Source organism: Sylvia atricapilla, chromosome 4 (assembly GCF_009819655.1).
Source record: "Sylvia atricapilla isolate bSylAtr1 chromosome 4, bSylAtr1.pri, whole genome shotgun sequence".
Lineage (NCBI taxonomy): Eukaryota > Metazoa > Chordata > Aves > Passeriformes > Sylviidae > Sylvia > Sylvia atricapilla.
This window is the reverse complement of record NC_089143.1, coordinates 32,964,961-32,989,425: the sequence shown is the minus strand read 5'-3', so window position 1 is coordinate 32,989,425 and position 24,465 is coordinate 32,964,961. Positions and strand designations below refer to the sequence as shown.

The 24,465-nt window shown below is 52.8% G+C and overlaps 2 protein-coding genes across 2 annotated transcripts; one reads left to right on the top strand and one right to left on the bottom strand.

Annotated features, from left to right (window-relative positions):
- Positions 1 to 3,797: 3,797 nt before the first annotated feature.
- On the bottom strand, positions 3,798 to 21,057 carry CCT7 (chaperonin containing TCP1 subunit 7). Its single transcript, XM_066317551.1, has 12 exons — positions 20,983 to 21,057; positions 18,029 to 18,182; positions 15,420 to 15,526; positions 14,582 to 14,707; positions 13,941 to 13,993; positions 12,341 to 12,512; positions 11,194 to 11,358; positions 10,188 to 10,376; positions 9,597 to 9,694; positions 8,784 to 8,916; positions 6,054 to 6,260; positions 3,798 to 4,384 (listed from the first exon to the last, which is right to left on the bottom strand). The coding sequence occupies exons 1-12, from the start codon at positions 20,986 to 20,988 to the stop codon at positions 4,163 to 4,165; spliced, it is 1,632 nt and encodes a 543-aa protein (XP_066173648.1). The 5' UTR covers positions 20,989 to 21,057; the 3' UTR covers positions 3,798 to 4,162.
- Positions 21,058 to 21,256: 199 nt separating this feature from the next.
- On the top strand, positions 21,257 to 24,314 carry PRADC1 (protease associated domain containing 1). Its single transcript, XM_066317550.1, has 5 exons — positions 21,257 to 21,323; positions 22,221 to 22,321; positions 22,617 to 22,726; positions 23,372 to 23,539; positions 23,790 to 24,314. The coding sequence occupies exons 1-5, from the start codon at positions 21,272 to 21,274 to the stop codon at positions 23,908 to 23,910; spliced, it is 552 nt and encodes a 183-aa protein (XP_066173647.1). The 5' UTR covers positions 21,257 to 21,271; the 3' UTR covers positions 23,911 to 24,314.
- Positions 24,315 to 24,465: the final 151 nt, after the last annotated feature.

Genomic DNA, 24,465 nt, shown 5'->3' with positions numbered 1-24,465 from the left:
GTTCAGGAAGCAGCTCCTGAAGCTCCAACCCCACCTGGAGACCCTTCACCTGCCCTCGATGCCATCTGCACTGTCTGCTCTGGAACAGGGGCAGGCTTTTGTGGCCCATGGGAAGCACCTCTGCTCCCCCTGCCCTGCAGCTCTCCAGGAGAAGGCTGGCCCTGAATGCACAAATTGTGGGAGCCCAAAAACGCCTGCGAGAAACTCCTGCACCCCATGGATGAGCTCCCCGGGATCAGCTCCCTGCCATGCCCACCGTGGGTTTACCTCCACCCCGGGGAGGCTGGGACACTCCTAATCCAGGGGCAAGAGGAGCAAAGGGATGCCCCGACCAGCAAAAAACCACCCAGCAAAGCTACAACCCCCCGGGGACCATCCAGGAGCATGGCCCAGCGGAGATGTCACCACCACGGTGCAGGGACTTAAGAAATTCTCTTAAAAACAAAACACAAAAAACCCAAAAACAAAGTATGTATTTATTTCTATAAAGAGAAGAAGGAGAGAAAAAAAGATTTTAAAGGAAAATTATATACTCAGCATGTTTATACACTCTATGCTTAAAGACTCTCGTGGCCCAGAGTGGTGGCCGGAGCCTGAGGGTGGCTGCTCCGGGTTTGGTGGTGCCTGGACCCTCTCCCGGCTCCTCGGGGCTGTGGGGAGGGCGAGGAGGAGGTTTCGGGAAGAGGGGAGGTGCTGAGGACTCTCAGAGAAGCCACCTGTGCCTGCGGGGTCGGTGGCTGTGGAGTGGTGGCGTGGGTGACTCTGTGACATCCCCACCCCTCCGCTGCCACCAGGGTTTGGAAGTCACGGCAGGATCCTCACCTGGATTCGGTGTTTTGGTGCATCCCCAAGCCCAGATCACACCCTCTCCTCACACCCTCGCCTCTCCTTGGAGCATTCCTGAAAAATCCAGCTCGGCAAAGCCACATTTATACAAAAATTCTCTAATGACACAAGGAGGCCTTGAGCAGGTTCGTGGATTAGAAAGACGGAGAGTGGGAGTTTCTCCCTGTTTTGCTTGGGCTTGAATGGATCCCTTCCTCCTCCTCCTCAGCTGGGGATGAAGGCGGCTGGCACAGTGACAGGAGTGATGGGAATGAGGGCCCTCCTGGTGGCTCCTAATTGCCCAGCCTGTTAACGAGCTCATTAACAGCTCTGAAATGTCAGATGGATCCTGCCCCTGCTGCTTTCTCTGCCGTGTGTGTGAGGCTCCCGCTACGCTGCCCACGGCCGTGGATTCACCACCTCGGTCCCCATTTCCTCTGGAAGTGATGGAAACACACAGAAATACCAAATTTCCTGGGAAAGCCTTCAAATCACACAGCCCATTCAGCTCAGCCGCTTACGAGAAGTGCCAGAGGGACTCTGTGATGACAATCCCCAGCAAAACCCACGGATTGGGGTCACAGTGATGGCCAGAGCTGGCAGGGGCTGGATGGACACTGGTTCTGAGCCTGCCTCCCGCAGGAGCAGTTTTGGGGAGATTTATTCCTTTTCTATCGAGTTTTCCCAAAGTTTCCCCGTGGCCGACATTCCCAGCGTTCCCCTTCGCCTGAGTTTGGGTGCTGGTCAGGGATTTCAAGAGGAACAACATCACCAAAGCCAGCTCGGGGAGCCAAAGCTTTCCCAAATCCCAGTTTTTGTGTCTCCCTCGTGTTGGATTTCACTCGGTCCCCATCACTCCAGGAGCCAGGAATGCTCTGGGGATCAGCTGCCTCCTCCTGCCTTATCCCCCTGCCTTGGGGCTCCAGAGTGTCAGGGGCTGAGGGAAATGGGAGCCCCCAGGCTGCCTCTGCCCAACGAGGATTTTAAACCTCTCTGTCCCCCTTCTCACCCCGTGTCCTGGTCCCTGCTGCCACCAAGGGCACAGCCATGGCAGGGGCTTGTCTGGATCCTCCAAAAGAGCCTGGATTTAGGGAAAACAGACAAAAAAAACCCCACAAAACCACCCCAGGAGAAGTGTTGGTAATGGCTCCTAAAGTGGGGAACAAATGTTTTCTTTTAGGAAAGGCCCCTGCCCAGGAGCTAGAGCATCACTTCAGCCTCAATTTGGGGTGAGAAACAGCAGGTTGGGGTGGAGCAAAAAAGCATTTGGGAATTGGTGCCAAATGAGAAAGTGCTTTAAAAGGGAAACAATCCCGGGGAGCAGGGAGATTTTGGGAAGCAGAAATGGTTTGTTGTGACCGAAGCATTGCAGGGTGTTGAGCGGTGGAGATGGACCTTCCCCATAAGCGGGAGGCAAAATAATCCCTGGGGAGGGTGGGAGAGCACTAAGGGAAAGCTGCTGCAGCAGCAAGGAGGGAAAACTGCCCAAAAGCAAGGGAAAAAAGAAAAAAAAAGAAGAAAAAAAGGGATTTTCTAATGCAGCCTCGGGATTGAGCCCCGTGGAGGGGAACGAGGCAGGTTGGGGCCGGGGACAAGTGGGTGCAATGGTGCGGGGCAGTTTTTTGGGAAGCCGAGGGGTGATGCACAGTTGCTTCGAGATAATCAGAGGAGATAATCAGTGCAGAGAATAGAGATATATAAATCCAGGAACTGCAATCATTCCCTCCAGCCCTGGAGGGTGGCAGTGGCTCCACACGGAGTCCCAGGGGCCCTGTACAGCGACCTCCCCTCCCCAGAGGTCCCCGTGGCCTCCCAAGTTATTTTTTTAACTCTATATAAATTTAGGTCTATTTTAGTCTTTCCGCAGCGATGTGCCAGTGTCTGGAGAACCAAACAGCCCCTTTTTTTCCCCCCATCCCGTGGTCCCTTGATGCTAAAGCGGGCCCTTGGTGCGAGATCAGCCGGAGATGTTGTCCTGGGAAGGGAGAGGTGGGCCAGGGAGGACCCGGGGGTTCGGTGGGAGCAGGACCCAGCTCCGGCCAGGAGTCCGTGGTTTTTTAGCACTTTGGTTGGAACTCTCACCTGTAGACGCACTTTGATGTTGTTGCTTTGAAACTTTGGCAAGTGTAAACAATGTGTATTTAAAGACTTACAGAGAAACAACCCCCAGCGAAGTGTGTAAAGAGCTATTTTATGATTCAGTGTTGAATAAAGACTCTGGAGATCGAACTGGGTTTTCACTCTCCCGGGGGGGTCACACTGCACCCACACCAGTGAGACAATTGCTCTTTGGGGCCTGCTGGAAGTGTCCTGATTCCCTCTGCAGCTCCATGGGCTCCACTGGGACAAAGGGGGACACAGGCACAGCATGGGGAGAGCACCGAGGGTGGGCAGGCCCTGGCACAGGGTGCCCAGAGCAGCTGCAGCTGGCCCTGGGTTCCTGAAGTGTCCAAGGCCAGGCTGGAACGTGGGCTTGGAGCAAACTGGGACAGTAGGAGGTGTCCCTGGATGATTCTTATGCTCCTTTCTAACCCAAACCATCCCATGATTTTTGTATTTCTTTCACTGTTCTCCCTTAACACTTGTAACCCACCAGCCCCAAGTCTCCCCATGCTCTCCCAGCATCATTTTTCTGGCTGAGCCCCCCCCAAAGGTCTGGATCCATCCTTGGAGCGCCCTCAGAGCTGTCACACAGATGATGCCCTGAACCTCCTTCCATGAAGCAAAAAAGAAAACGAAAACGTCCCATTCAGCAAAAGCCAATTAAAAAAAACATCACTGAGAGATCAGAGAGCTCCAAGCACGCACAGAGAGGGTTCTCCATCCTAGAAGCGCTCCTGGGATGTGCCTGGGGTGTGCCCTGCCCTCCAGCTTTGAAACTGGGCAAAAACCAGCCTGAAAGGTTCACTGAACTGCAGCCCTGAAGTCTCAGTGTGCAGAATGAAGCAGAGAACAGAGGAAAGAGCCCCATCTGCCCCGGAGACAAACTCGTTTTATTGTGCTGGAGCCTGGGTTCAAAGTGCCCAGCAGGACAACCACCAAAGCAGTATAAATAGGCCCCAAGGCCCCTCCCTGAGCCCCGCAGGAGGGGAGGGAATACCCCGGAGGGGAGGGAATACCCCAGAGGGAAGGGAATGCCCCCGAGGGAAGGGGATGTTCCCGGGGAGAAAGGAATACCCCCCGAGGGAAGGGGATGCCCAGGCCAGCCCAGGGAGCGCTGGGGCAGCTCAGGGGCTGTGGCTGCCAGGACCAGGAGCTGCCTGACTGAACCCGGCCCGGGGGGCCGTGTGTTGACCAGCTGCTAATTACCCGCTAATTGGGTTTAATTAGCAGCCCGTCAGTGGTTGTGGGGCCGGGCCCGGCCGCGGCCCCGGGCAGGAGCAGCGTCCACGGTGGAGCGCGGGTTGCGGATGGTCTCGTCCACGGACACGATCAGACACGCCGCCTCCGAGGCCGCCGTCAGCGCGTTGATCCGCACCACGGCCGGCTCCCACACACAGGCCGAGAAATTGTCCGCGATGTCCTCGTTGGTGACATCCACACCGTACCACATCCCGCCCTGGGGACACAGGGATAGGGATCAGTGACACACCCCACCCTGAGGACACAGGGACAGGGATCAGTGACACATCCCACTCTGTAAGGATAGAGGCGACAAAGGGAGCAGGGATCAGTCACAGGGTTTCGTGGGATGTGGGGAAAGGCCAGGTAAAGGTGATGGGAGGGGCTGGAGCCTCCCTCGCATCCCGCTGTGAAGGAAATGTTTGAGGAAAACACCAAAACTCCAAACTGAGAAGCCTGTGCTGTCAGCCACAGTGCCAGCCATGCCTCAGAAAAAGGAGCTCGTTCCAGTTTGACATCACAGAGTCCCCAAGGCTGAAAAAGCCCCCTCTGACCACCCAGTCCCACCTGTGCCAAATTCCCCCCTTGTCCCCAGCCCAGAGCACTGAGTGCCACCTCCAGCCCTTCCCTGGACACCTCCAGGGATGAGGATTCCAAACCTCCCTGGGCTGCCCCTTCCATGAAGCCATGGAAGCCTCACCGGACTGACTGCCCCCGGGTTTTCACCCTCATTTTGGGGCACTCCCCTGAGCCCCACCAGCAGCAGCAAGTGAAACGTGCTGGGAGTGACAGAATTCAAGGGGCAACCTCCAAGCACGGGAGATGGGATCTCCACAAGATCAGCACCCTCAGCCTGCAGCTCCTGAGTAAAACACTCTGCTTCCTTTCATGTCTAACACAGCAGCTCCTTCCTGACAAATGATGCGTTTTTAGGAAGCAAATCACAAGTCCCAGCTCACGAAGTCACCTGACAGCTGGGATCAAAAGGAAAATAGCTCCTTTCCATTTATAGCAGCCTGGGCCAGCCCCACACCTGATGTGAAACAAACACGGTGTTTAATCAAAGGGGACATGGCTGCAGCACGGGCTGGGCTGCGTGACACCGTGTCCTGGGGTGACTTTGTCATATTTGTATCCCCAAGTGTCTGGTCTGTTTGTGCTGGATGTCGAGTTCTACACCTTTAGGATTGGTTCTGAGAGCAAAGAGGGGTAAAGGATCTTTAGAAGTGAGGGGGTGACTGCAGAACAGGAGAGGGGACCTCAAAAAGAGCAAGGAGAAGCCCTAAAAAGGGACCTTTAGAGGTGAAGGGGTGACCCCAAAACACGAGAAGGGACCCCCAAAAGGGAGCCAAAGCAGAGCCCTGAAAAGGATCTTTAGAGGTGAGGGGGTGACTCTAAAACAGGAGAGGGGACCTGTTGCCCTGATTTTCAGCCTTCTGATTGTTTACATTCTTGGACTGGAGTTTTTTACCCATTTAACATAAACAAAGTAGATAGTTTTCACATTTCTCTCTGTGATAGATTTCTGAATTGATCACTGGGGTCAGAGAGGTGTTCCTCTCATCTCTCAATTCTTGATCGAATTCCAAATCTTATTTAAACTCCAAATCATAATAAACTTCTTTTTTCTCTGCTCACTTCACAACCTCACTGGTGAGTGTCGTTTCTTTTGTGTCGTAAACTGTGACAGGGACCCCAAAAAAAGAACCAAAGCAGAGCCCTGAAAAGGACCTTCAGAGGTGAGGTGACCCCAAAACAGGAGAGGGGACCCCAAAAGGAGCAAGGAGAAGCCCTGAAAAGAGACCTTTAGCACTGAGGGAGGGACCCCAAAAGGGGAGGGGGGACCCCAAAAGCAGAGCCCTAAAGGGGACGCCCCAGGGCCGTACCTGTGCGTGCTTGGCGCGCAGCTTGTTGAGGATGTTGGTGGCGTCGAAGCCGGCGTTGTCGCAGAGCTGCCGCGGGATGATCTCCAGGGCCTTGGCGTAGGCGCCGATCAGCAGCTGCTGCTTGCCCGGGATGGTGCGGGAATAGTCCCGCAGGAACTTGGAGAGCTCCATCTCGATGGCCCCGCCACCCGCCACCACTGAGTCGTTCTGTGGGGACAGGGCAGAGAAAAGGGCTCTGTCAGGGCACAGCAGCACTGCCAGCCCGTGGTAATCCACTGCCCTGGCTGCTGCTGTCCCTGGAACCTCTCAGGACAATTCCCAGCATCTGGCCTTGGAAGGATGGACCATAGTGTCTTCCCTACCTAGCCTGAAAGAGAGAACATTCCTCCATTCCATGGTGCTTTGCACAGTGTGGTCTGCTCCAATCTCTGCCCATGCCCCTGGCTCTCAAGTCCCTGGAACCCCTCAGGACAATTCCCAGGGTCTGGCCTTAGAATGACAGATCCTAGTTGTAGCCCTGGTTCCATGCCTGAAGTGTTACAGTTTTCTGATATTCTTTTCCCAGGGAATTTTCTGTAAACAGGAAAAGTGTTTTTGTAACTGTAGTTTTGCTATTCATTCCTTTTCCTAGGAGGGACTTCTTGATGTCCCTCTGGTCTGACCAATGTGATTGAAGAGGTTTGCTTTTATTTCACCAATCAAATTGGTCTGTGTAGAACGGTATAAAAGGGAGACACATCCCAAAAACAGAAGAGTCATTTTCAGCCTTCTGAAGCTCAGAGTCTGTGTTGCTGTGGTGTAAAACAACATCACCTATTCTTCCCTGCCTACGCTGAAAGACAGGACATTCCCCATGGTGCTCTGCCCTGGTCTCTCCTCTCCCCACACCCCTGGCCGTCGTGGCTTCTCCTTTCCTTGTTTCTCTGTTCGTGGTGGCATCTCGGGTGTCCAGCCCCGCTTTCCCTATAGGTCACTGACCCCTGCCCCTTGTGCTGCCCTTGTGCCCCCCGGTCATTGGCCCCTGACCCCACACTTAAACTGGGACACAGCACATGGCCAGGTCTCTGTTCTTGATCTCCTTTCTGTGCCTGAAATAAACCTCTGCTGGAACTGAATCCTACAAAAGCCCTTGCCTCTTCTTGCCGAGTTCAGCTGTGGTGTGCGTGAATGTGTGAGTTTGGCTGCTTTGCCTGAGTTCTCCCCCAAGTGGCTTTTCCACAGGAGATGCTTATTGGGATCTAGGTAGCAGCTACACACCTAAAAAGCTCACAGCTACAGCTGGCAGCAGCAGGGACACACCAGGAACCTCCAGTGGCAGCTCCAGCAGCTCAGCCCAGCTGTGCACAGGATAAAGAGGGGTTTGGGGACACTGCATCCACACCCAAAGGGAGGATGGCAGCTCACAGCCAACTTGGACCAGGGAAACTTCCCTCACTTCCATAAAGCCTCCAAAATTAAGGATACTGACAGCAGCACCCTGCAGCTCAGTTCTGCTGTTTTTCCACGAGAGAGATGTTCTTTCCAGGAGGATGTTCCTTCTAAAGGCAACAGCTCCAAAAATCCTGATGTGCTCCTCCCCAGCCCCCTCAGGACACACAGCCTCAGAGCTACTTTTAATCAGAGGCGATTCCTACAGTTACACGTTTCTGTGTAACCCAGAAACAGCCAGAGCATGGCAGCATCACCCAGGACCAAACACACATCCAGAGAGGCCTTGGACTTCTCTTGGTGCCCCCAGCCTGCCTCAGAGCCAGGGGACAGTCATGCCCTCAGACCGGGCACCAAGAGAGGGGTCAAGTGGCTTTATGGGCATGGAAATGCATGTAGCATCACTATGCTGTTCCATCTCCTGAAGATCCACCCAGCACAGCCAGGAGATTGCTCCCTTTAGGGTGGAGGATGGAGCAAGCAGGAGGTCCAACTGTACAGAAGTGCAGGCAAAACCCAGGTGTGCTTGGAAAGCAGCTGGAAAGGCTGCCAAAGCCACGCTGAGCTGGCCAAGGAACTCCATTGAGTGAATCCATGAGCTGTGCTCATTCTGCACAGAGCCCTCCGCCAAGCCCTGGTGTGTAAGGAGGTGCCCAGCAGTTCTGTGCCAATGCAGTGCCCTGGCAGTTCACGGGAGCTCCACTGATGGAGCCCTGGGCACTGAGAATTCCAGCCTTTCTGTGCTCACAGGCACTGACCCCCAAGCAAACACTGCACTGACCTGAGGCCTTGGAAGAGGTTTCCAAAATTGAGTGACAGCACTGGGATTGTGGGTGTGGAGTTTGAATAGAAGTGTGTGATGTCACATGGTGGAAAACTTAAGAGATTAAGGTTTTGGTATACAGTAAAATACATAAAGCAAGATGGAGGTTTTAGGGAATAGGCTGAGTCCTTCTTTTTTACCTTTTTCTTCATTGGTCTGGGTGGTATTTTGTAAATGGGTAGAAAAATCCGCATTGTGGGCCATGGGTGGTTGGTTATTGGGTTAAAAGTAAAAATAATTTAGGTGTCATTTCATAATTGGACAGTTTGCTCTTAAAACGCCTTGGAAAGAAAGAGCCAGGAGCCATTTTTCACTTTGTTAGCTTGAAGTGCTGTAGAACTCGCAGCTTGTGAGACCATAACATAGATAAGAATTAATAAACACCCGAGTCTGAACACAAAACCCGTGTCTGGAGCATTTAATCCCTGCTCTAAGAGAACAGAGGATAAAAGATGACGCAGCAGCAGCCCGGGGCTCACCTTGATGGCTCTCCTGACGATCATGATGGCGTCGTGCAGGGAGCGCTCCGTCTCCTCCATGAACTGCTCGGCGCCCCCGCGCAGGATGATGGTGCACGTCTTGGCCTTGGGGCAGCCCGTGAAGAAGTTGTACCTGCCCGAAAAGAGGGTGTGGGGATGGAGAAGCTGCTGCTGCTGCACAGGCAGGGTGGGAACAGAGCCAGTCCTGTGTGTCCCTCACTGCTCCTGTGGATCCTGGGCTGAGGAGCAGCAGAGCCAGGGAACACAGAGGTGACATTCCAGCTGAGCCAGGAAAATTCGTTTTCTTGTTGTTGCCAGGGATTCACACTGAGCTGATGCTTGCAGTTTGCACTTGACAGGAGCACAGAGGGCAACAGCCAGCCCCAGGCAGGATTGCTCCTCCAGCAACAGGGAGGACCCCATTGTGTCCCCACATGTCCCTAGTTTCACCTGCACTGACAGGGAAGTGTCAAGCTGAAACATCACAGAGGTGTCACAATCAACCCCAAAATGTGGTGGGTTTCCATTACATGTGCAATACCACCACTGTGCCTTTTACAAGACATTGCAGAATAAACATGGATTTGTAGAAGCACTTGCAAGAGGTAGGATCTCAATGAAATCTTGCTCCTGCCCCCTCCCTTAGCCTCAAAAAGCAGCTTCTAGCTACAATAAAATATATATTTTGTAACAACCTTGTTTTCATCGCAACAGCTTGAGAGATGTTGACCCTGCCAATGCTTTGACCCCAACTTTTCCACCTGCTGTGAGAGGGTTTGCAAAGCGCTACAGGTTTGCAGCTGGTGTTTTTACCTCTCTCCTCCAATCTGGGTCTCCTCAAAGAGCTCACAGCGGCCCAGCACATCATCTGACAGGGCATTGACACTGGTCTGGATGGATCCCCCACAGGCCTGCAGGGAATGGAGACAAACATGGAATTAGCAGTGCTGACAATCCACACCAAGCTCCCAGCAGGCTCCACTCTTCAGGGACAGCTCAGCTGCTGAGTTGGTGCAAACCCATCCTGAAGATTCAGGAAAACCCTTCTCCTTCCCCTCCCTCTCATGGACCCAGGCCAACCCTCGACAGCAAAATAAGATTGTGCAGCTTCAATGTGTTGACTCACAGACTCGAGAGTCCAGGAGACACACAAAGAAAGCCCAGGAAAAAAACTACTCATGATGGAACAGGGAAGAACTCAGGAAAATACACCTCTGCTGCTGCACTGATCAGATCTTTAGGATAACACCGGTCAGTGTGTGTTCATCCCACCAAGGAACAGCCCCGCCCTTTCAAACCCTTGCAAGGAGCAATGACATCAGCGAGCAGCTGCTTGGGAACACCCAGCCTGGGGCGCCAGAACTGCGTAAAAAAGCTTTCTTTCTGCAAGCCAGAGCTGCTCACCATCATGGTCCTCTTGAGATCCTCGTCCGGGACGCGGCCGGCACAGAACATGTCCCTGTCTGCAAAGTACTGCGTGGCCACGTCCCCAATGGGGAGCTTGGACAGCACCACCTTGGCTCCTGACTTGTGTATTTTGTCCAGTTTGTCGTACAGGATGTTCCACTCTGCATCCACAATGGCCTGGTAATCCTGGCAGCAGGAGAGAGAGGCACAGCTGTTGCTGTGGCAGGGGATGCCCCACGTGCAGCACAGAGCTGCCCCAGCACTGCAGGCAGGAGGGCCCTGCTCTGTGGCACTGCCCAAACGGCTCCTTAAACCTGAGCACCTCCTGCAGTACTCCAAGCACTGCTGGATAAGCTGTCCCTGCAGGGCCACCTGTCATGCCTAGGGCAAACAGCACAGAGCTGATGGCTCAGCACAGCTGGGGCACAGGGACAGCTCACAAACGTGTCCTGATCCTGCTGTGATCCCCAGGCTGCTGTACCCTCATTCCCACAGGGCAGCACAACTCACTCACCAGGTATTCCCAAAGGTGAAGGATGGGGAGAAGGCCTAACTCATTTATCATGGGAAGGGACCTTTTAAACATCATCCAGTGGCACTCCTGCCATGACCAGGGACACTTTCCACTGTCCCAGGTGGATCCAAACCCCAATGTTCAACCTGGCCTTGGACACTGCCAGGAATCCAGGGACAGCTCCAGCTAATCTGGGAATTCCAGCCCAGCCTCTCCCCACCCTCCCAGCCAGCAATTGCTGCCCAAGATCCCAGCCCAATGTCCCCTTTCCCAGTGAGAAGCCATTCCCTGTGTCCTGTCCCTCCAGGCCTTGTCCCCAGTCCCTCTCCAGCTCTCCTGGAGCCCCTTCAGGGACTCTGAGGATTCCCTGGAGTCTTCCCTTCTCCAGGGGAACATTCCCAACTCTCCCATCTCATCCTTACCCCAGGATGAACAGCCCCAGGTGTCCCAGGGGTGAGGAAGCCGGCCAGGCTCCCCTGTGGCTCTTACCTCCACCGTGTTGACTCTGACCTCGGCGTTGTCCTTCTCAGCTTTGAGCTCCAGCTCCACGTTGAGCAGGGCGATTTTGGGGGCCTGGTACTTCTTGGGCTGCATCTCAAACCCAGCGTAGGAGAAGGTTTTCTTAAAGGCAACTCCAGCCACCAGCTGTGAGTCCTGGAACACAGGGATTTGCCTCAGGCTCAGACCCCAAAGTTTTCTGCACAGGGTTAATAATAACTCCCACAGGGCACTCCCTGCTTCCAGAAGCCTCATTAACAAAGCCTTCCCTCCCTGCTTCCAGAGGCCTCATTTACAAAGCCTTCCCAGCACTGTCTCCTTTGATTAACCCACTTCTAGAGGAAATAAGCAGCAATGATTTCTTTCAGCTCACAAAAGCAGCTTCCTCTCTACCCCTCAAAACTTCACAGCCAGAAACTCCTCACACAACCTGAAGATCAAGGAGAGGAGCAATCAGGTCTCTCCCTGATCTCTTCCCCATTCCTCCTCTTTGAACTGCTGGGTATTTCTCATCCACAACCTCAGTGGGGGTGGATTTTTGCTCTGGTTTGTCTTTTTAAGTTCTATCACCACCTCCTGGATTTTCTGCAGCAAACCAGCCCTGTCCAACACCAGTTCCTGGCATGAGCTCCTGGATTTCTTGGGTGAAGAAATCAGGATGTGAATCTCCCTCTCCACAAGGGCTGTCCCAGCGGCAGGAACAATCCCCTACCTCTTATCCAGCTGCAGTCCCAGACACAAGAGGTTTTCCAGCACTGTGGCATAAACCACATCCCACCTGCCCTGCCCATCACTAAATCAGCTTCCTTAGGATTTCCTTGCATCTTTCCCAACCCAGTAATCCTGCAAACAGCCAGGACTTTTGGATCCAGAAGTAACAAAGACTTCCCACAAAAGGAAAAATAATTTAATTATTTGTGGAGAGATAAATGGAATTTTATCAGTAACAACTTCTGCTGCAGTGAAGTGAAGAGCGTATTGGCTCAAAAACCAAAAACTCTACCTATGGAAAAGAAACCCAGCCCTATCTGCCAAGCTTCCTCCTCACATCAACAGCTTTGTTCCACTTTGGGAATTCCCCAGAGGCACTGTCTGAGATCCCTGTCTCCCAGCCCTTCATGAAGGCTCCAACACTTACTTCCAAAGCTCCTCCTTGCACCTTCTTTATCCCGATCATCTTGAGCTGCAACAAGTCATCCAACATCATCACAGCATCTACAACCATCTTGGAGAAGAATTCCTTGCTCTGGGAGATGAGCTTGGAGCTCAGGGCTGTGGCTGCACACTTTTCCAGGAGACTCCTCTGCTCACTGCAGGAAAGGAAAAACAAAGCTTTGGTGACCTGCCAGATCTTTTCACAAGCTCCAAACACTGTATGTGGCTTTGTTAATCACAAGATTAGGCTGGAAAGTACCTTTAAGATCATTCAGTCCAGCACTGCCCAGGCCATCACTGTCCCATGTCCCCAAACGTCACATCTACAGGACTCTGAAATGCCCCCAGGGATGGGCACTCCAAACCTCCCTGGGCATTTCCAAGGCCTGAGCACCCTTTCCATGAGGAAATTCCTGCTGGTGTCCACCCTGAGCCTCCCCTGGCCCAGCCTGAGGCCGTTCCCTCTCCTGCTGTCCCTGTTCCCTGGGAGCAGAGCCCGACCCCCCCGGCTGTCCCCTCCTGGCAGGGACTTGTGCAGAGCCACAGGGTCCCGCTGAGCCTCCTTCTCTCCAGGCTCAGCCCCTTCCCAGCTCCCTCAGGAATTCTCCAGCCCTCTCCCAGCTCCCTTCCCTTCCCTGGACACACTCCAGCCCCTCAGGCTCTGTCTTGCCATGAGGGGCCCTAAATCTTCTCTGAGAGGGGCAAAGATCAGCTCCCTCCTGTCAATGGGGAGAACAAGGCACAAATCCCAGACTGACAAATTCCAGTCTGCTTTTTAGAGCTCAAGCATCAGCCCAGCACTGACAAAGACTGATTGGCTTTTATGCACCTAAAATCAGAACAGAGCAGGTGCTTTCCTTCATCCCAAGGCTGGAAGATGTTTCTGAACCCCTCTAAAGGCAGCATAACTCCTGAAGTACTAACTCAGGTAATATACATGCAGCAGAGTGGGTGACACAGAGACAGAAAGATGTGGATCTAGCTGCCAGGCTCTATCTCCCATGGGAACCACTCTATTTCCCATCAGAGGACCACATTTGGGTTTTTCTCCAGCATTTTTTTTTTAGCATTTGGTTTGGAGAACCCATTTTAGTTTATTCAAGATGCTTATGTAGTTGAAATAATTCAAATTAACTGCAGGTATCAGCAAGGTCAAGTAGACAAAAGCTTAAAATCCAGGGAGAAGAGGAACTCTGGTATTTCTCACCTCAGCTGAAGGGATCCCTGCTATGAGCTATCTACCTTGCTGAGTGACAGCTAAAAAGGGATCTGTTCCTCAGGGAAGTGCTGAGATTTACCACTGCCACTGACTGCAGCAAGAGCTCCAAGACTCCACCGCTGCAAAAAAGAAATCAGGCCACTTATTTTGGTGCCAAGCTTCCCTCATGAGCACTGGGAGACACTGCCCTACATCATCCCCTACAGCCAAGTGAGAGCACAACACTGCCCCTGGAGCAGCAGAAAATTCCAGGGAAATTGGGAATAACCTCAGTGTGGGGCCACAGAGCCAGAACTCAGGAGCACCCTCGCAGCAGTCAGCTGGAGCCCAGCACACAACCAGGTCACCTCCAAGGGAAACTTACTCTTTATCCTCCTTCTTCACGGAGACAGCGATTTCTTTGATCTTGTTCACAGCCTGACAAAAAACCAACAGCTGGATTAATGATTTATGCTCCCGTGCTGGTGAGATCTCCAACCTCTCTCTTTGTGGTTTATCTTTTGCTCTCTGCTTCAACGCCACTGATGTTTCAAGTGTTTAAGTTATTCCACCCCTGCCAGCGCAGTAATTCCAAGGAATACACCGATATTTGAGGAGTGGGAGGAGGCTCAGAGCTGCTCTGCTGGTTGTTTTCAGCAGAGATCCTGGGAATCAAAGGGCTATTGAGGAGTGTACTTCCAAAATATCAGCTTAATGGGACCAACATGCTCCAGGAGACATGTGGTTTACTAAGGGGTAGCAGATAACAGGAGAATGGAAAACAAGTTTTCCATTTATTCCTTCTTCCTTGGGATAAAACCCCAAAGGAAGCAACGGCACTGCAGAGATACAGACAGGGAGCAGCAGGCACTGGCAGCAGCAGAGGCTCTGCTGTTTCAGGGAGGCAGCAGGAGATGGCTACCGGCACTCCCCATGCCCATTCCCAAGTGGCTTTTCCTTGGCAGAGTGTCCCCAGGGTGCTGTGGCTGGCACAGAGCTGTCCCCAGCTGTCCTCCCGGGCCTCACCAGCTGCGTGGCCGTGCGGAAGGCACGGATGATGATCTGGGGATGGAGTCCCTCCTCCACGTAGGGCTTCACCTGCTTCAGGAACTCAGCTGCCAGCAGGGTCACAGATGTGGTGCCATCACCCACCTGCAGGGAAAGGGGACACCGGGTCACCCCCACACTGTGTCACCCTCCCTCTGGGTCAGCCCCACACTGGGTCATACACCTAATACAGTGACCACCTGTGAGCAGCTGCAAAAACACTGCAGAGCTTCCAGGGAAACCAGAGCCCAGGGTTTTCCCTGCTCACAGACTTGTGGCTGAACTCCTCAGTGGTTCAGAGTGGTCAGGGACCTCAAAGCCTGTCCAGAGCCACCCTATCCATGGGCAGGGACACCTTTCACTGTCCCAGGCTGCTCCAAGCCCCAGTGTCCAACCAGGCCTGGTACACTCCCAGGGATGCAGGGGTTCCCCAACCTAGCCTGGGACACTGCCAGGGATCCAGAGCTGCTCTGGGCACCCTGTGCCAGGGCTTCCCCACCCTCCCGGGCAGGAATTGCTGCCCAAGATCCCAGCCCAATGTCCCCTTTCCCAGTGGGAAGCCATTCCCTGTGTCCTGTCCCTCCAGGCCTTGTCCCCAGTCCCTCTCCAGCTCTCCTGGAGCCCCTTCAGGCCCTGCCAGGGGTTGGGAGCTCTTCCTGGAGCCTTCCCTTCTCCAGGGGAACATTCCCAGCTCTCCCAGCCTGGCTCCAGAGCAGGCAGAGTAAATCCCAGCAGTTAGCACACAGCCCAGGGCAGCAGTGACACCCAGGCTGCTCTGTGCTGCACCCCCAGGCACACAAGCAGGCTCCTGTCCCACCTCTGCATCCTGGGATTTGGCGATGTCCACCAGGGTCTTGGCGGCCGGGTGGACAACATCCAGCAGCTTCAGGATGGTGGCCCCGTCATTGGAGATGGTGGCTTTGCCTGGGGTTGGTGGAGAAAAGGAAGTTAAAGGCAGCTTTACACCACCAGGGGTAAAGCCCTGTCTCTGGGGGCTCTCAGGAGACCTCAGCAGATTCCTCTGCTCTGCCAGAATCGAGTCCTCTCAGCCCATTTGTGGAGCAGGTTCACTGAAGTTCGTCTGAGAGCAGAAAAACCTTCCACACCAACAAAGGTTTGGAATTCCTTTCCGTCTCCTCAACACCCTCCCAGACTAATAAAACCATTTTCTAGTCTGAGACTCTCATGAAGAAAGAGCCTAGAAATCATATTGACTATTGAATCAATTTTAATCCAATTATCCTTTTGAACAAGGATTTACTACAGTTCTTATTTGTAAAAACTATTTACAAGATAATACCAAGCCTTTTCACTCCACCCTCCAGTAACAAAAATAATACTTAGTTTGGTGACTTCATGCAAGTCTTTTCAGAGTGAGGGAAAAGCTCATCTCTAAATCACACTCCAAAAAAAAGATTAAAAATCAGCCCAGAAATATGCACTGACCTCACACTCAGCCACAACTGAGTGCTGAGTAGCTCCACAGGTATCTGGAACCTCATTTAAAAATAGAGCTGACCAAAAATACCTGAAGACAGGTTCAAGACTCTCCGTTTCTCCTGTCTGGCACAGATTTACACTGGATACACCCAACCCCACTGAGTCTGCATCTGCCCAGGTGGCCCTGGGGAGCAAACAGGGAACCCTCGGGCTGGACTGGCAATTGTCCTTGATTCTACAGGGGACACCAAGGTGTTCAAGTGACAGACCTGAGCCTCTGGTGTGAGAGCCAAGCCTAGGATAAGTTGAGGCTGCTGAAATGCACATACATGCAAATGCTGGGGTATCTTTATTTATATTTCTATTAATATTTCTGTTATAATATTATATTGATAATATCAATTAAATTAATATTGTAGTACAGTAACATATTATTATAGTAATAATTATTTATTTTAATATTTTTCTCTTTGAAAAAGATGCCCAAAGTCCAAGAAGATCTGAGTCACTGCATGAAATTAATCCATAGGGTTTATTATAATTTTACATTTTTATGTAAGGAACTGTGTATCACTAGACAACATTATGGATCTACCTTGTCCTCGCTGTTCCAAGCTTTAATTCTGTCTCTAATTTTTACTACCCACTTTGTCAGGGTAGCACACAAAAAACACCACAGCCAAGACACGGTGAGGAAGGTGTTATTTCTGTGAGGTAAGGGATATACAGAATACTCAATACCTGATACACTCAAGTGCAGGAACCGTCTGGAATTCTATTTCCTGACCAAATGCAGACCTTTCCAGATGTGGTGGATTAGTATAAATGTAAAAAAGTTCGTTTTTTTTTTTTTTTTAAGTTATAGCATAAATCGACAGCTTAGCGGACAAATAAAAGTGTTGCACATGCTTTTTGGAGATTTAGTTTTAAACTAAAAGTTTTAAGTGATTCAGCCTTTTTTTTTTTTTTTTTTTTCCTTTTCCAGCCGGCAAGGAACTACCACCACCTTGTAAGTCAGAAGTTCAGACCCAGCCAAGCCTCAGGAGGGGACCAATGCCTGTAGAAAAGCTACCCTGGCCAGCATTGTCCCCTCTCTTAACTGTTATATAAGTGAAACTGCACAAAATCTGCAAAATTCCCAACAGTTGCATATTTGTGACATTGAGAGCCACCAGACCTTTTCTTGTAGCGTGTATCTCCATAAACTCTAAAAATGCTCCTCTCCCAAAGTAATGCAAAATTGTGTTTAAATAATTGCAACTGACTAAAAATCATAGTTTTCTCTCTATATTGAGAGTAAAAAAAGTGAACAGCTTGTGAGAAAAAAGTGTTTAAATGTCTCATTTTTTTCCCCTCTTTTTTTTCTTAGTATATGTTAATAAAATCTACCTGTTTACTTTTAAGTTAAAACTGTTTCACCTTTTCCTCCCAAAAATCTTATCTCCCAGTTAACAAACAAATTTCAACAAATGTAAAACCACCACAAAAATTATACATTAGCGTGCTAATGCAATCCCTACACCTCTCGAAAGTGTTTCCAAATAGGGAAACTTTCACTTTACCTTTTGACACGTTAGCTGGAAATTCTGTGGATTTCTCTTTACAATTGGCTTGGAGCCAGCCCAGAAGTGTAGACTGGACCCTGGAAACATTACTCAAGGACTGTTGTTTTCCTTACTGGGCCAAGGGGCAAAAAGCCCACCTAAGCCATTAAAGAGAGAGAACAAAGGAACTCCATGCTTCTCATGTTTTGAAATGCTGCAGCAGCAAGGAGTTTGTCTCTGTGCTGTGCTCGGCTTTGTTCTTTTGCCATTTTGTATTATCTTCCATCTTTATTAAAACCCTTCTGATTTTGCAAGGCACCCACAGATCAGCCGTCTCACTCATTATTATAACCATGTTGTGCCAGGCTGGACCCTCAGGAGCATGGGTTAAACTCACAGGTCAGCCAAAAGAATTCAAACCCAAAGCACAGCCCCAGCTTACCCCGGTCGTCCACGATGAGCTTGTCCATGCCGCGTGGGCCCAGCGTGGTGCGCACGGCCTCGGCGATCACCTGGCAGGCATTGATGTTGCTGACCAGCTGTGGGATGCCCTGGGACGTGTCCGTGCCCTCCTTCAGCAGGATCACCGGGGTGGGCTGCAGGGACAAGCACAGCACAGCTCTTACCTACAGCAATGTGTCCTCTGTGTGGCTAGAGGACACAAAAACAATCACACAATCACAGAATGTGTGGGTTGGAAGAGATTTTTAAGATCAAGTCCAGCCCAGCGCTGACACCTCAACTAGATCATGGCACTGAGTGCCACATCCAGTCTGCTTTAAACACATCCAGGGACAGGTGACTCCACCACCTCCCCGGGCAGACCATTCCAGTATTTAATCCCTCTTTCCATGAAAAACTTCTTCCTAATATCCAGCCTGTATTTCCCTTGGTGCAGCCTGAGGCTGTCCCCTCTCGTTCTGGCAGTTGCTGCCTGGAGAAAGAGACCAACCCCAGCTGTCTACAGTCACCCTTCAGGGAGTTGTAGGGGCTGATAGGGTCACCTCTGAGTCTCCTTTTCTCCAGGCTCAACAGCTCCAGCTCCCTCAGTCGTTCTCCATATGGCTTGTCTTCCAAACCCATCACCAGCCTTGTTGCCTCCTCTGGATGTGTTCAAGCATCTCAATGTCCTTCCTAAACTGAGGGGCCAGGACTGGACACAGCACTCAATGTCCATCCAGAACTGGACATCGTACTCAATGTCCTTCCTAAACTGGACACAGCATTTTTATTATGTTTATATATTTATTATTATTATATGGACACTTGACCAATTGGATGTCCTGAAGGATGAGTGCCTGCCTCAGGAAGAAGCAGCTCAGCCAACTCAGAGATGCCCACGTGGACAGCAGACCCAGAATCTATACCTGCCACATAATGGGAACAATAAACAGCTTCTGTTGGAATCATACTGGTTCTGTTATTCAGTGGCCAACCCTGCGCTTACCCTTTTCCTGACCCAGACATGGGGCAACTGAAGAGAGATTTTAAAGACTTTTATTCCATTTTCAGTCTCATGTGAAGGTGAGACAGTACAGATGTTATAATTCACCCCATCACAATCAGAAGCCAAATTATTTCCTAATTCCAATACATTATAAGCATTTCTTGGCCTATCAGCTTTTGCCACTCAATGCTGTAAATGCCTTAAAGCCAACCATCTAAAATTACCCCTCGTGGGTCCAACTACAATGCACCTTTCCTAGTTCCATTTCTCCAAACTATCCAGTCTTATCTGCAAGCCCATCCTTTGAAACTTGTTTCTAGTTCCATTTCTGTCTCACCAATGTCTGTTCTATTCCATGGCATTTCTAAGTCAGCATTTCTCATCTCAAAGTTTGCACACAGACACACAAGACTGTGTGGGCCTTCTGTCAGGCTTTGAGAATTCCCTAGAAATCCATTTGCCACATCACCCCAACCCCAAGAACCCACAGCAAACTCCTTATGGCCCAGATGGACACAGCTGAGCAAGAACAAGGCCAAGAATACAGATTTGTAAATCCTCTGCTCCACACAACCCAGCTGCTCCCACTGGGAATTCACCCAGCTGCTCCCACCACAGGCTCAGGGACCACAGTGATTGTCCCAAAAATAACGGGGGTTCCCTGGGGCAGCATTGCCCACTAAGGTTCTGAGTCTGATGCTGGCCTGGAGGAGACAGAACATGCAGGAATTACAGAGACAGCGAGGAACCAAAACAGTCTGGGCAGTGGTAGCACCAGAGAAGCTGTGGCTGCTCCATCCCTGGAAGCATCTAAGGCCAGGTTGGACACTGGAGCTTGGAGCACCCTGGGACAGTGGGAGGTGTCCCTGCCCACGGCAGGGGTGGCACTGGATGGGATTTAAGGTCCCTTCCAACCCAAACTAGTCCAGGGAATGCTGCAACCATCTCAGAGGCAGAGCTCAGGCAAAGCCCAAACACAGCCAAGTTTTGGGATGCACTGGTTTGGAAAGCTGCCAGCAGGCACAGAACAGAATTAAACTGTACTTGGTGCACTGAGGGGTCACAAGTACCAGAAAAGGAGCTACTGGAGAGGGCTCAGGGACAGACATAAAGAACATATTCAGGGTCTGGAACATGCCCCATATGAGGAGAGACTGCAGAAGCTGGGCCTGGTTGGAGAAAAGAAGGGTGAGAGGGGATCCCATCAATCCATACAAATCTCTCCAAGGCGGTGCCAACAGGTTGGTGCCAGACTCTTTCTGGTGGTGCCCAGTAACAGAACATAAACTAAAACACAGAAGTTTCACCTCAACACGAGGAAGGATTTCTTTCCCTGGAGGGATACAGAGGCCTAGGACAGCTGCACAGGGAGGGCCCGGAGACATCCCAAATCCACCCGGACACGTTTCTGTGTCACCTGCTCCAAGTGACCCTGCCTGGACAGGAGGCAGAACTGAGTGATCTCCGGCCCTGCCTATTCTGTGATCCCTGAAGCCTGGAAACAATTTGTGGAAGAAAACGTACAGCTTTCCTCCATACCCAGCAGAGCGGGAATCTCAAGGGAAAAGGAAACGTTTATCCCCGGGGAAATCAGGGTGGAGACACATCCACCTCCGGCATCACCGCGGGGCTAGCAGCCGGGGAGCTCTGGGGACCCGGGGCCGAGGCCTTACGGCTGCGGGGACCAGAGCCGGGGCGGAGGACGCAGGATGGAGCTGCGGGCTGCCCGCTCCCATCCCTCCCCGCCAGCGCAGCCCGGGCCCGCCACAGCCCGGCTACCGCCAGGCCTGCGCGCCGGGGCGGCTCCATCCCCGCGGCCCAGCCCGCCGCGACCCCGCCACACCCGGGCCACGCGGGACGGCGGCGGCCGCGCGGCCCGTGCGGGGTGGCGGGACACGGGGACAACGGCGGATGGCGGCGGATGCGGCGGTGGAGCCGCGGTCACTCACCATCATCGCGGCGGCTGCTCGCTCCCGGCCACCCCACAATGCACCGCGCACGCCCAGAACCTTCCCGGGGGCGGGCTGGGGATCACAATTTGGCAGGGCGGGAAGAGGGCGCGCAGCGTGGGGAAATGTGTTGGAGCATAATTTGGCAGCGGACGCGGCGCTGACAGCGAGCTGCCCGCGCCGGTTCGCGCGTGATTGATGGCGGCGTAGACTAATAGAAAGGAGCGCAGTGAGATCACCCACCAATGGGGAGCGCGGGGCGGGCCGGTGGGCGGGGCGGGGCGCAGCCATGCTGCTCTGGCTCTGGCTCTGGCTCTGCGTCTGCTGCTGCCCGGGCCACGGTGAGTGAGGGACGGAGGGAGGGACGGAGCGGGGACAGCGGCTGGGGCCGCGCCGCAACGATCCGGACCGCGCCCCTGGACCCCGCATACACCCCCAGCATCCCGGACCGGCCTCCTTCCCGCTTGGTGCGCCGTGATCCCGGTGTATTTCCCCACTCGGCACCTCGGCCCCGTTGCGGTTCCCCTCCTGTGTCCCTATCCCGCAGTATTTCCCAGCCTGACACCCCGGCCCCGTTGCGGTTCCCCTCCTGTAACCATATCGGGGTACGGGGGCATTTCCACTCGGAGCTCCCCCACATAATTGCGTTTCTCCTCCTACGTTCCGATCCGGGTGTATTTCTCCTGCAGCCCAATCCGGATGCATTTCCTTTGCTGCATCCCAGCGTGGGTGCATTTCCCCACCCAGCACCCCAATCCAGCAGCATTGCCTCTTGGTGAAGTCTGAGCCCCTTGGATTTCCCCTCCGGACCCTGTGATCCTGGTACATTTCCCAGCACTGCGCTCCAGCTCCATTGCATTTCCTGCTGCGTCCTAATCCAAGCGCATTTTCCCTCTTTGCCTTGTGATCCTGGTGTGTTTGCCCTCTGTTCCCCTCAGTCCGGTGCCTATCACCCCTGTCCCCTCAGCAGCATTTTCCCCTTCCTCTTAAGCACCCCAATGCCGGTGCTTTTCCCAGCTCCATCCTCTCTCAGCCCCTGGCAACTGCCACATCTGCCCTTGGAACACCTCAAAACCTTTGGGGCATTTTGGGTCCTGGGCCCAGCCAGGGTTTGGCATTGCTGAAGGGCATGTTCTCTTCCCCCATGGTTCAAGAGTGATGACTGAGACTTTCCCCCTTTTTTCAGGGATTTTTCCTTTAGTTTCCCTTGCCTCTGAGCTCTGTCCTTTCACCGCCAGGTTTACGCATCCATGAGTATTTGTACTTCCAAGTGCTGAGCCCCGGAGACATCCGCTACATTTTCACTGCCACCCCAGCCAAGGATTTCGGTGGAGTGTTTGTAAGTATTAAAAACTGAATTTGTCATTTTGGGGTCCCTCCATCGCAATCTTGCTCCTTGGTGGGACTCAGTGATTTGGAGTTTTGATTAAAATGGAGCTAATTGCTCTTCCACAAGCATCCTTGGCCTCAGCAGGATTCCAGAGGCAGAGATTGGCCCCAGAGCTGGCTCTGAGCATCCCTGGGGGCCCAAAATCTTCCCCAAACCAGCCCCCACGGGGATGAGCAGAGTGTGGGGCTGGGGACGGGGAGCAGCTCCAGTTCCCCCTGGCTCACCCCTGCCTGTCTCCTGGGAGAACACAAGGTACGACCAGATCCACCTGGTGCCGGCGGATCCCCCGGAGGCCTGCGGAGAGCTGAACAATGGGGTCTTCATCCAGGACCAGATCGCCTTGGTGGAGAGGGGGTAGGTCTGGCACCACAGGAGCTGCTGGGGGACTCTGCTGGGCAAGAGGGGAGCCCTGGCCACATCTCCCCATCACCTCCAGATTCTTCCTGTGGCTTTCCTCACATAGATAAACCAGGAAAACATTCAGGGTGTTCCTACCCTGGAGAATCCCATCTTGTAGTTTTTAGCCTGTGGTAAGGTAGGAAAAACCCTATCTGGGTTCAGACTGAAAGAGAGTATATTTAGATTAGACAGTGGGAAAGAACTCTTCTCTGTGAGGGTGGTGAGGCCCTGGCCCAGGTTGCCCAAAGAAATTCTGGATGCCTCATATCACTGGAGGTGTCCAAGGCCACGTTGGACATTGGGGATTAGAGTACCCTGGGACAGTGGAAGGTGTCCCTGCCACAGCGGGGGGTGGAACTGGATGAGCTTTAAGGTCTCTTCCAACCCAAACTGTCCCAATATTTTATTTTATATTTTTTTAGCAGTGTGGGTGCCTTGTTCCTAAAATACAGACTCATAGGAGCAGGGTTTGGAGGAGGTGTGGAATCAGGGGGGCAATCCCTAGTTTGGGTGCCTCCAGGCAAGCTCTGGCACGTGCAGGCTTTGGAGCTACCTGTGGCCACCACAGACTGGTCACAGTGTGGTCCCTCTGTGCCCCAGGGGCTGCTCGTTCCTGTCCAAGACACGGGTGATCCAGGAGCACGGCGGGCGGGCAGTGATCATCGCTGACAACGCCTACGATAACGACAGCTTCTACATCGAGATGATCCAGGACAGCTCGCGGCGCACGGCCGACATCCCTGCGCTCTTCCTGCTGGGCAGGGACGGGTATGTGCCCAGGCTGCCTTCCCAGGGCTGGCACAGCTCACGGGGACAGCCCAGTGACAGCATGGTCCCTCACAACAGGGAGGTGCCAGGGCTCAACGTGGCCCTGCCAGGCTTTGGGAGTCACATTTTGTATGGATTCAGTCCTGGTTAACGGGCAGAGTTTGAGCTGGGTTGTGGTTTGTGCTCAGGTTTGGCTCTGCTCTCCCAGCCCAGGCAGCTTGGGAACATCTGTCACCCTCCATCCCTCCAGGTACATGATCAGGCGCTCCCTGGAGCAGCACGGGCTTCCCTGGGCTGTCATCTCCATTCCTGTCAACGTCACCAGCATTCCCACCTACGAGATGATGCAGCCCCCCTGGACCTTCTGGTAGCAGCAGAAGGCTGTGGTGGATTGAAGAGTTCCTGGTGGATCCCAGGATCTTGCCCTAAGGACCAGGTTTGAAGAAAGGATCCCAACATGCTCCAGAGATCCCACTGGATTCGGTGACAGGGAGATCTTTCTGCTGGCACCAGTGTGTGGCCAAGAGCAAACACCAATGCCGGGGGTAACCTTGAGCCTGGCACTGAGCTGGGACTGTGTGAGAGGGAGGTGAGGGCCCAGAGCAGGCCAGCACTTCCCAGGAAACATTTGACCTTGTGCTGCTGATTTGGAGGGATGGAGGACTGGCAGGGATGGGGGAAGAGCAATACAGGCTTGGTCTGTACCAGCAGGGCTCACCCGATGTCTGTATATTTTTGTCTGAGCTAATGAAGTCTGATTAAGTTTTAGAGAAAAGGAAGTTTCTCTTTTATTTCCAGCAGTCAGCGGATGAAGGGATAAATCTCATCCCCAAGTTTTTTCCTAGTAAAATTCTCCAAGTACCTCCTGCAGGTGAGGCAGGGCTGTCAGAGCCTCATGGCACAGCACAGCTTCCAGCACTTGTCCC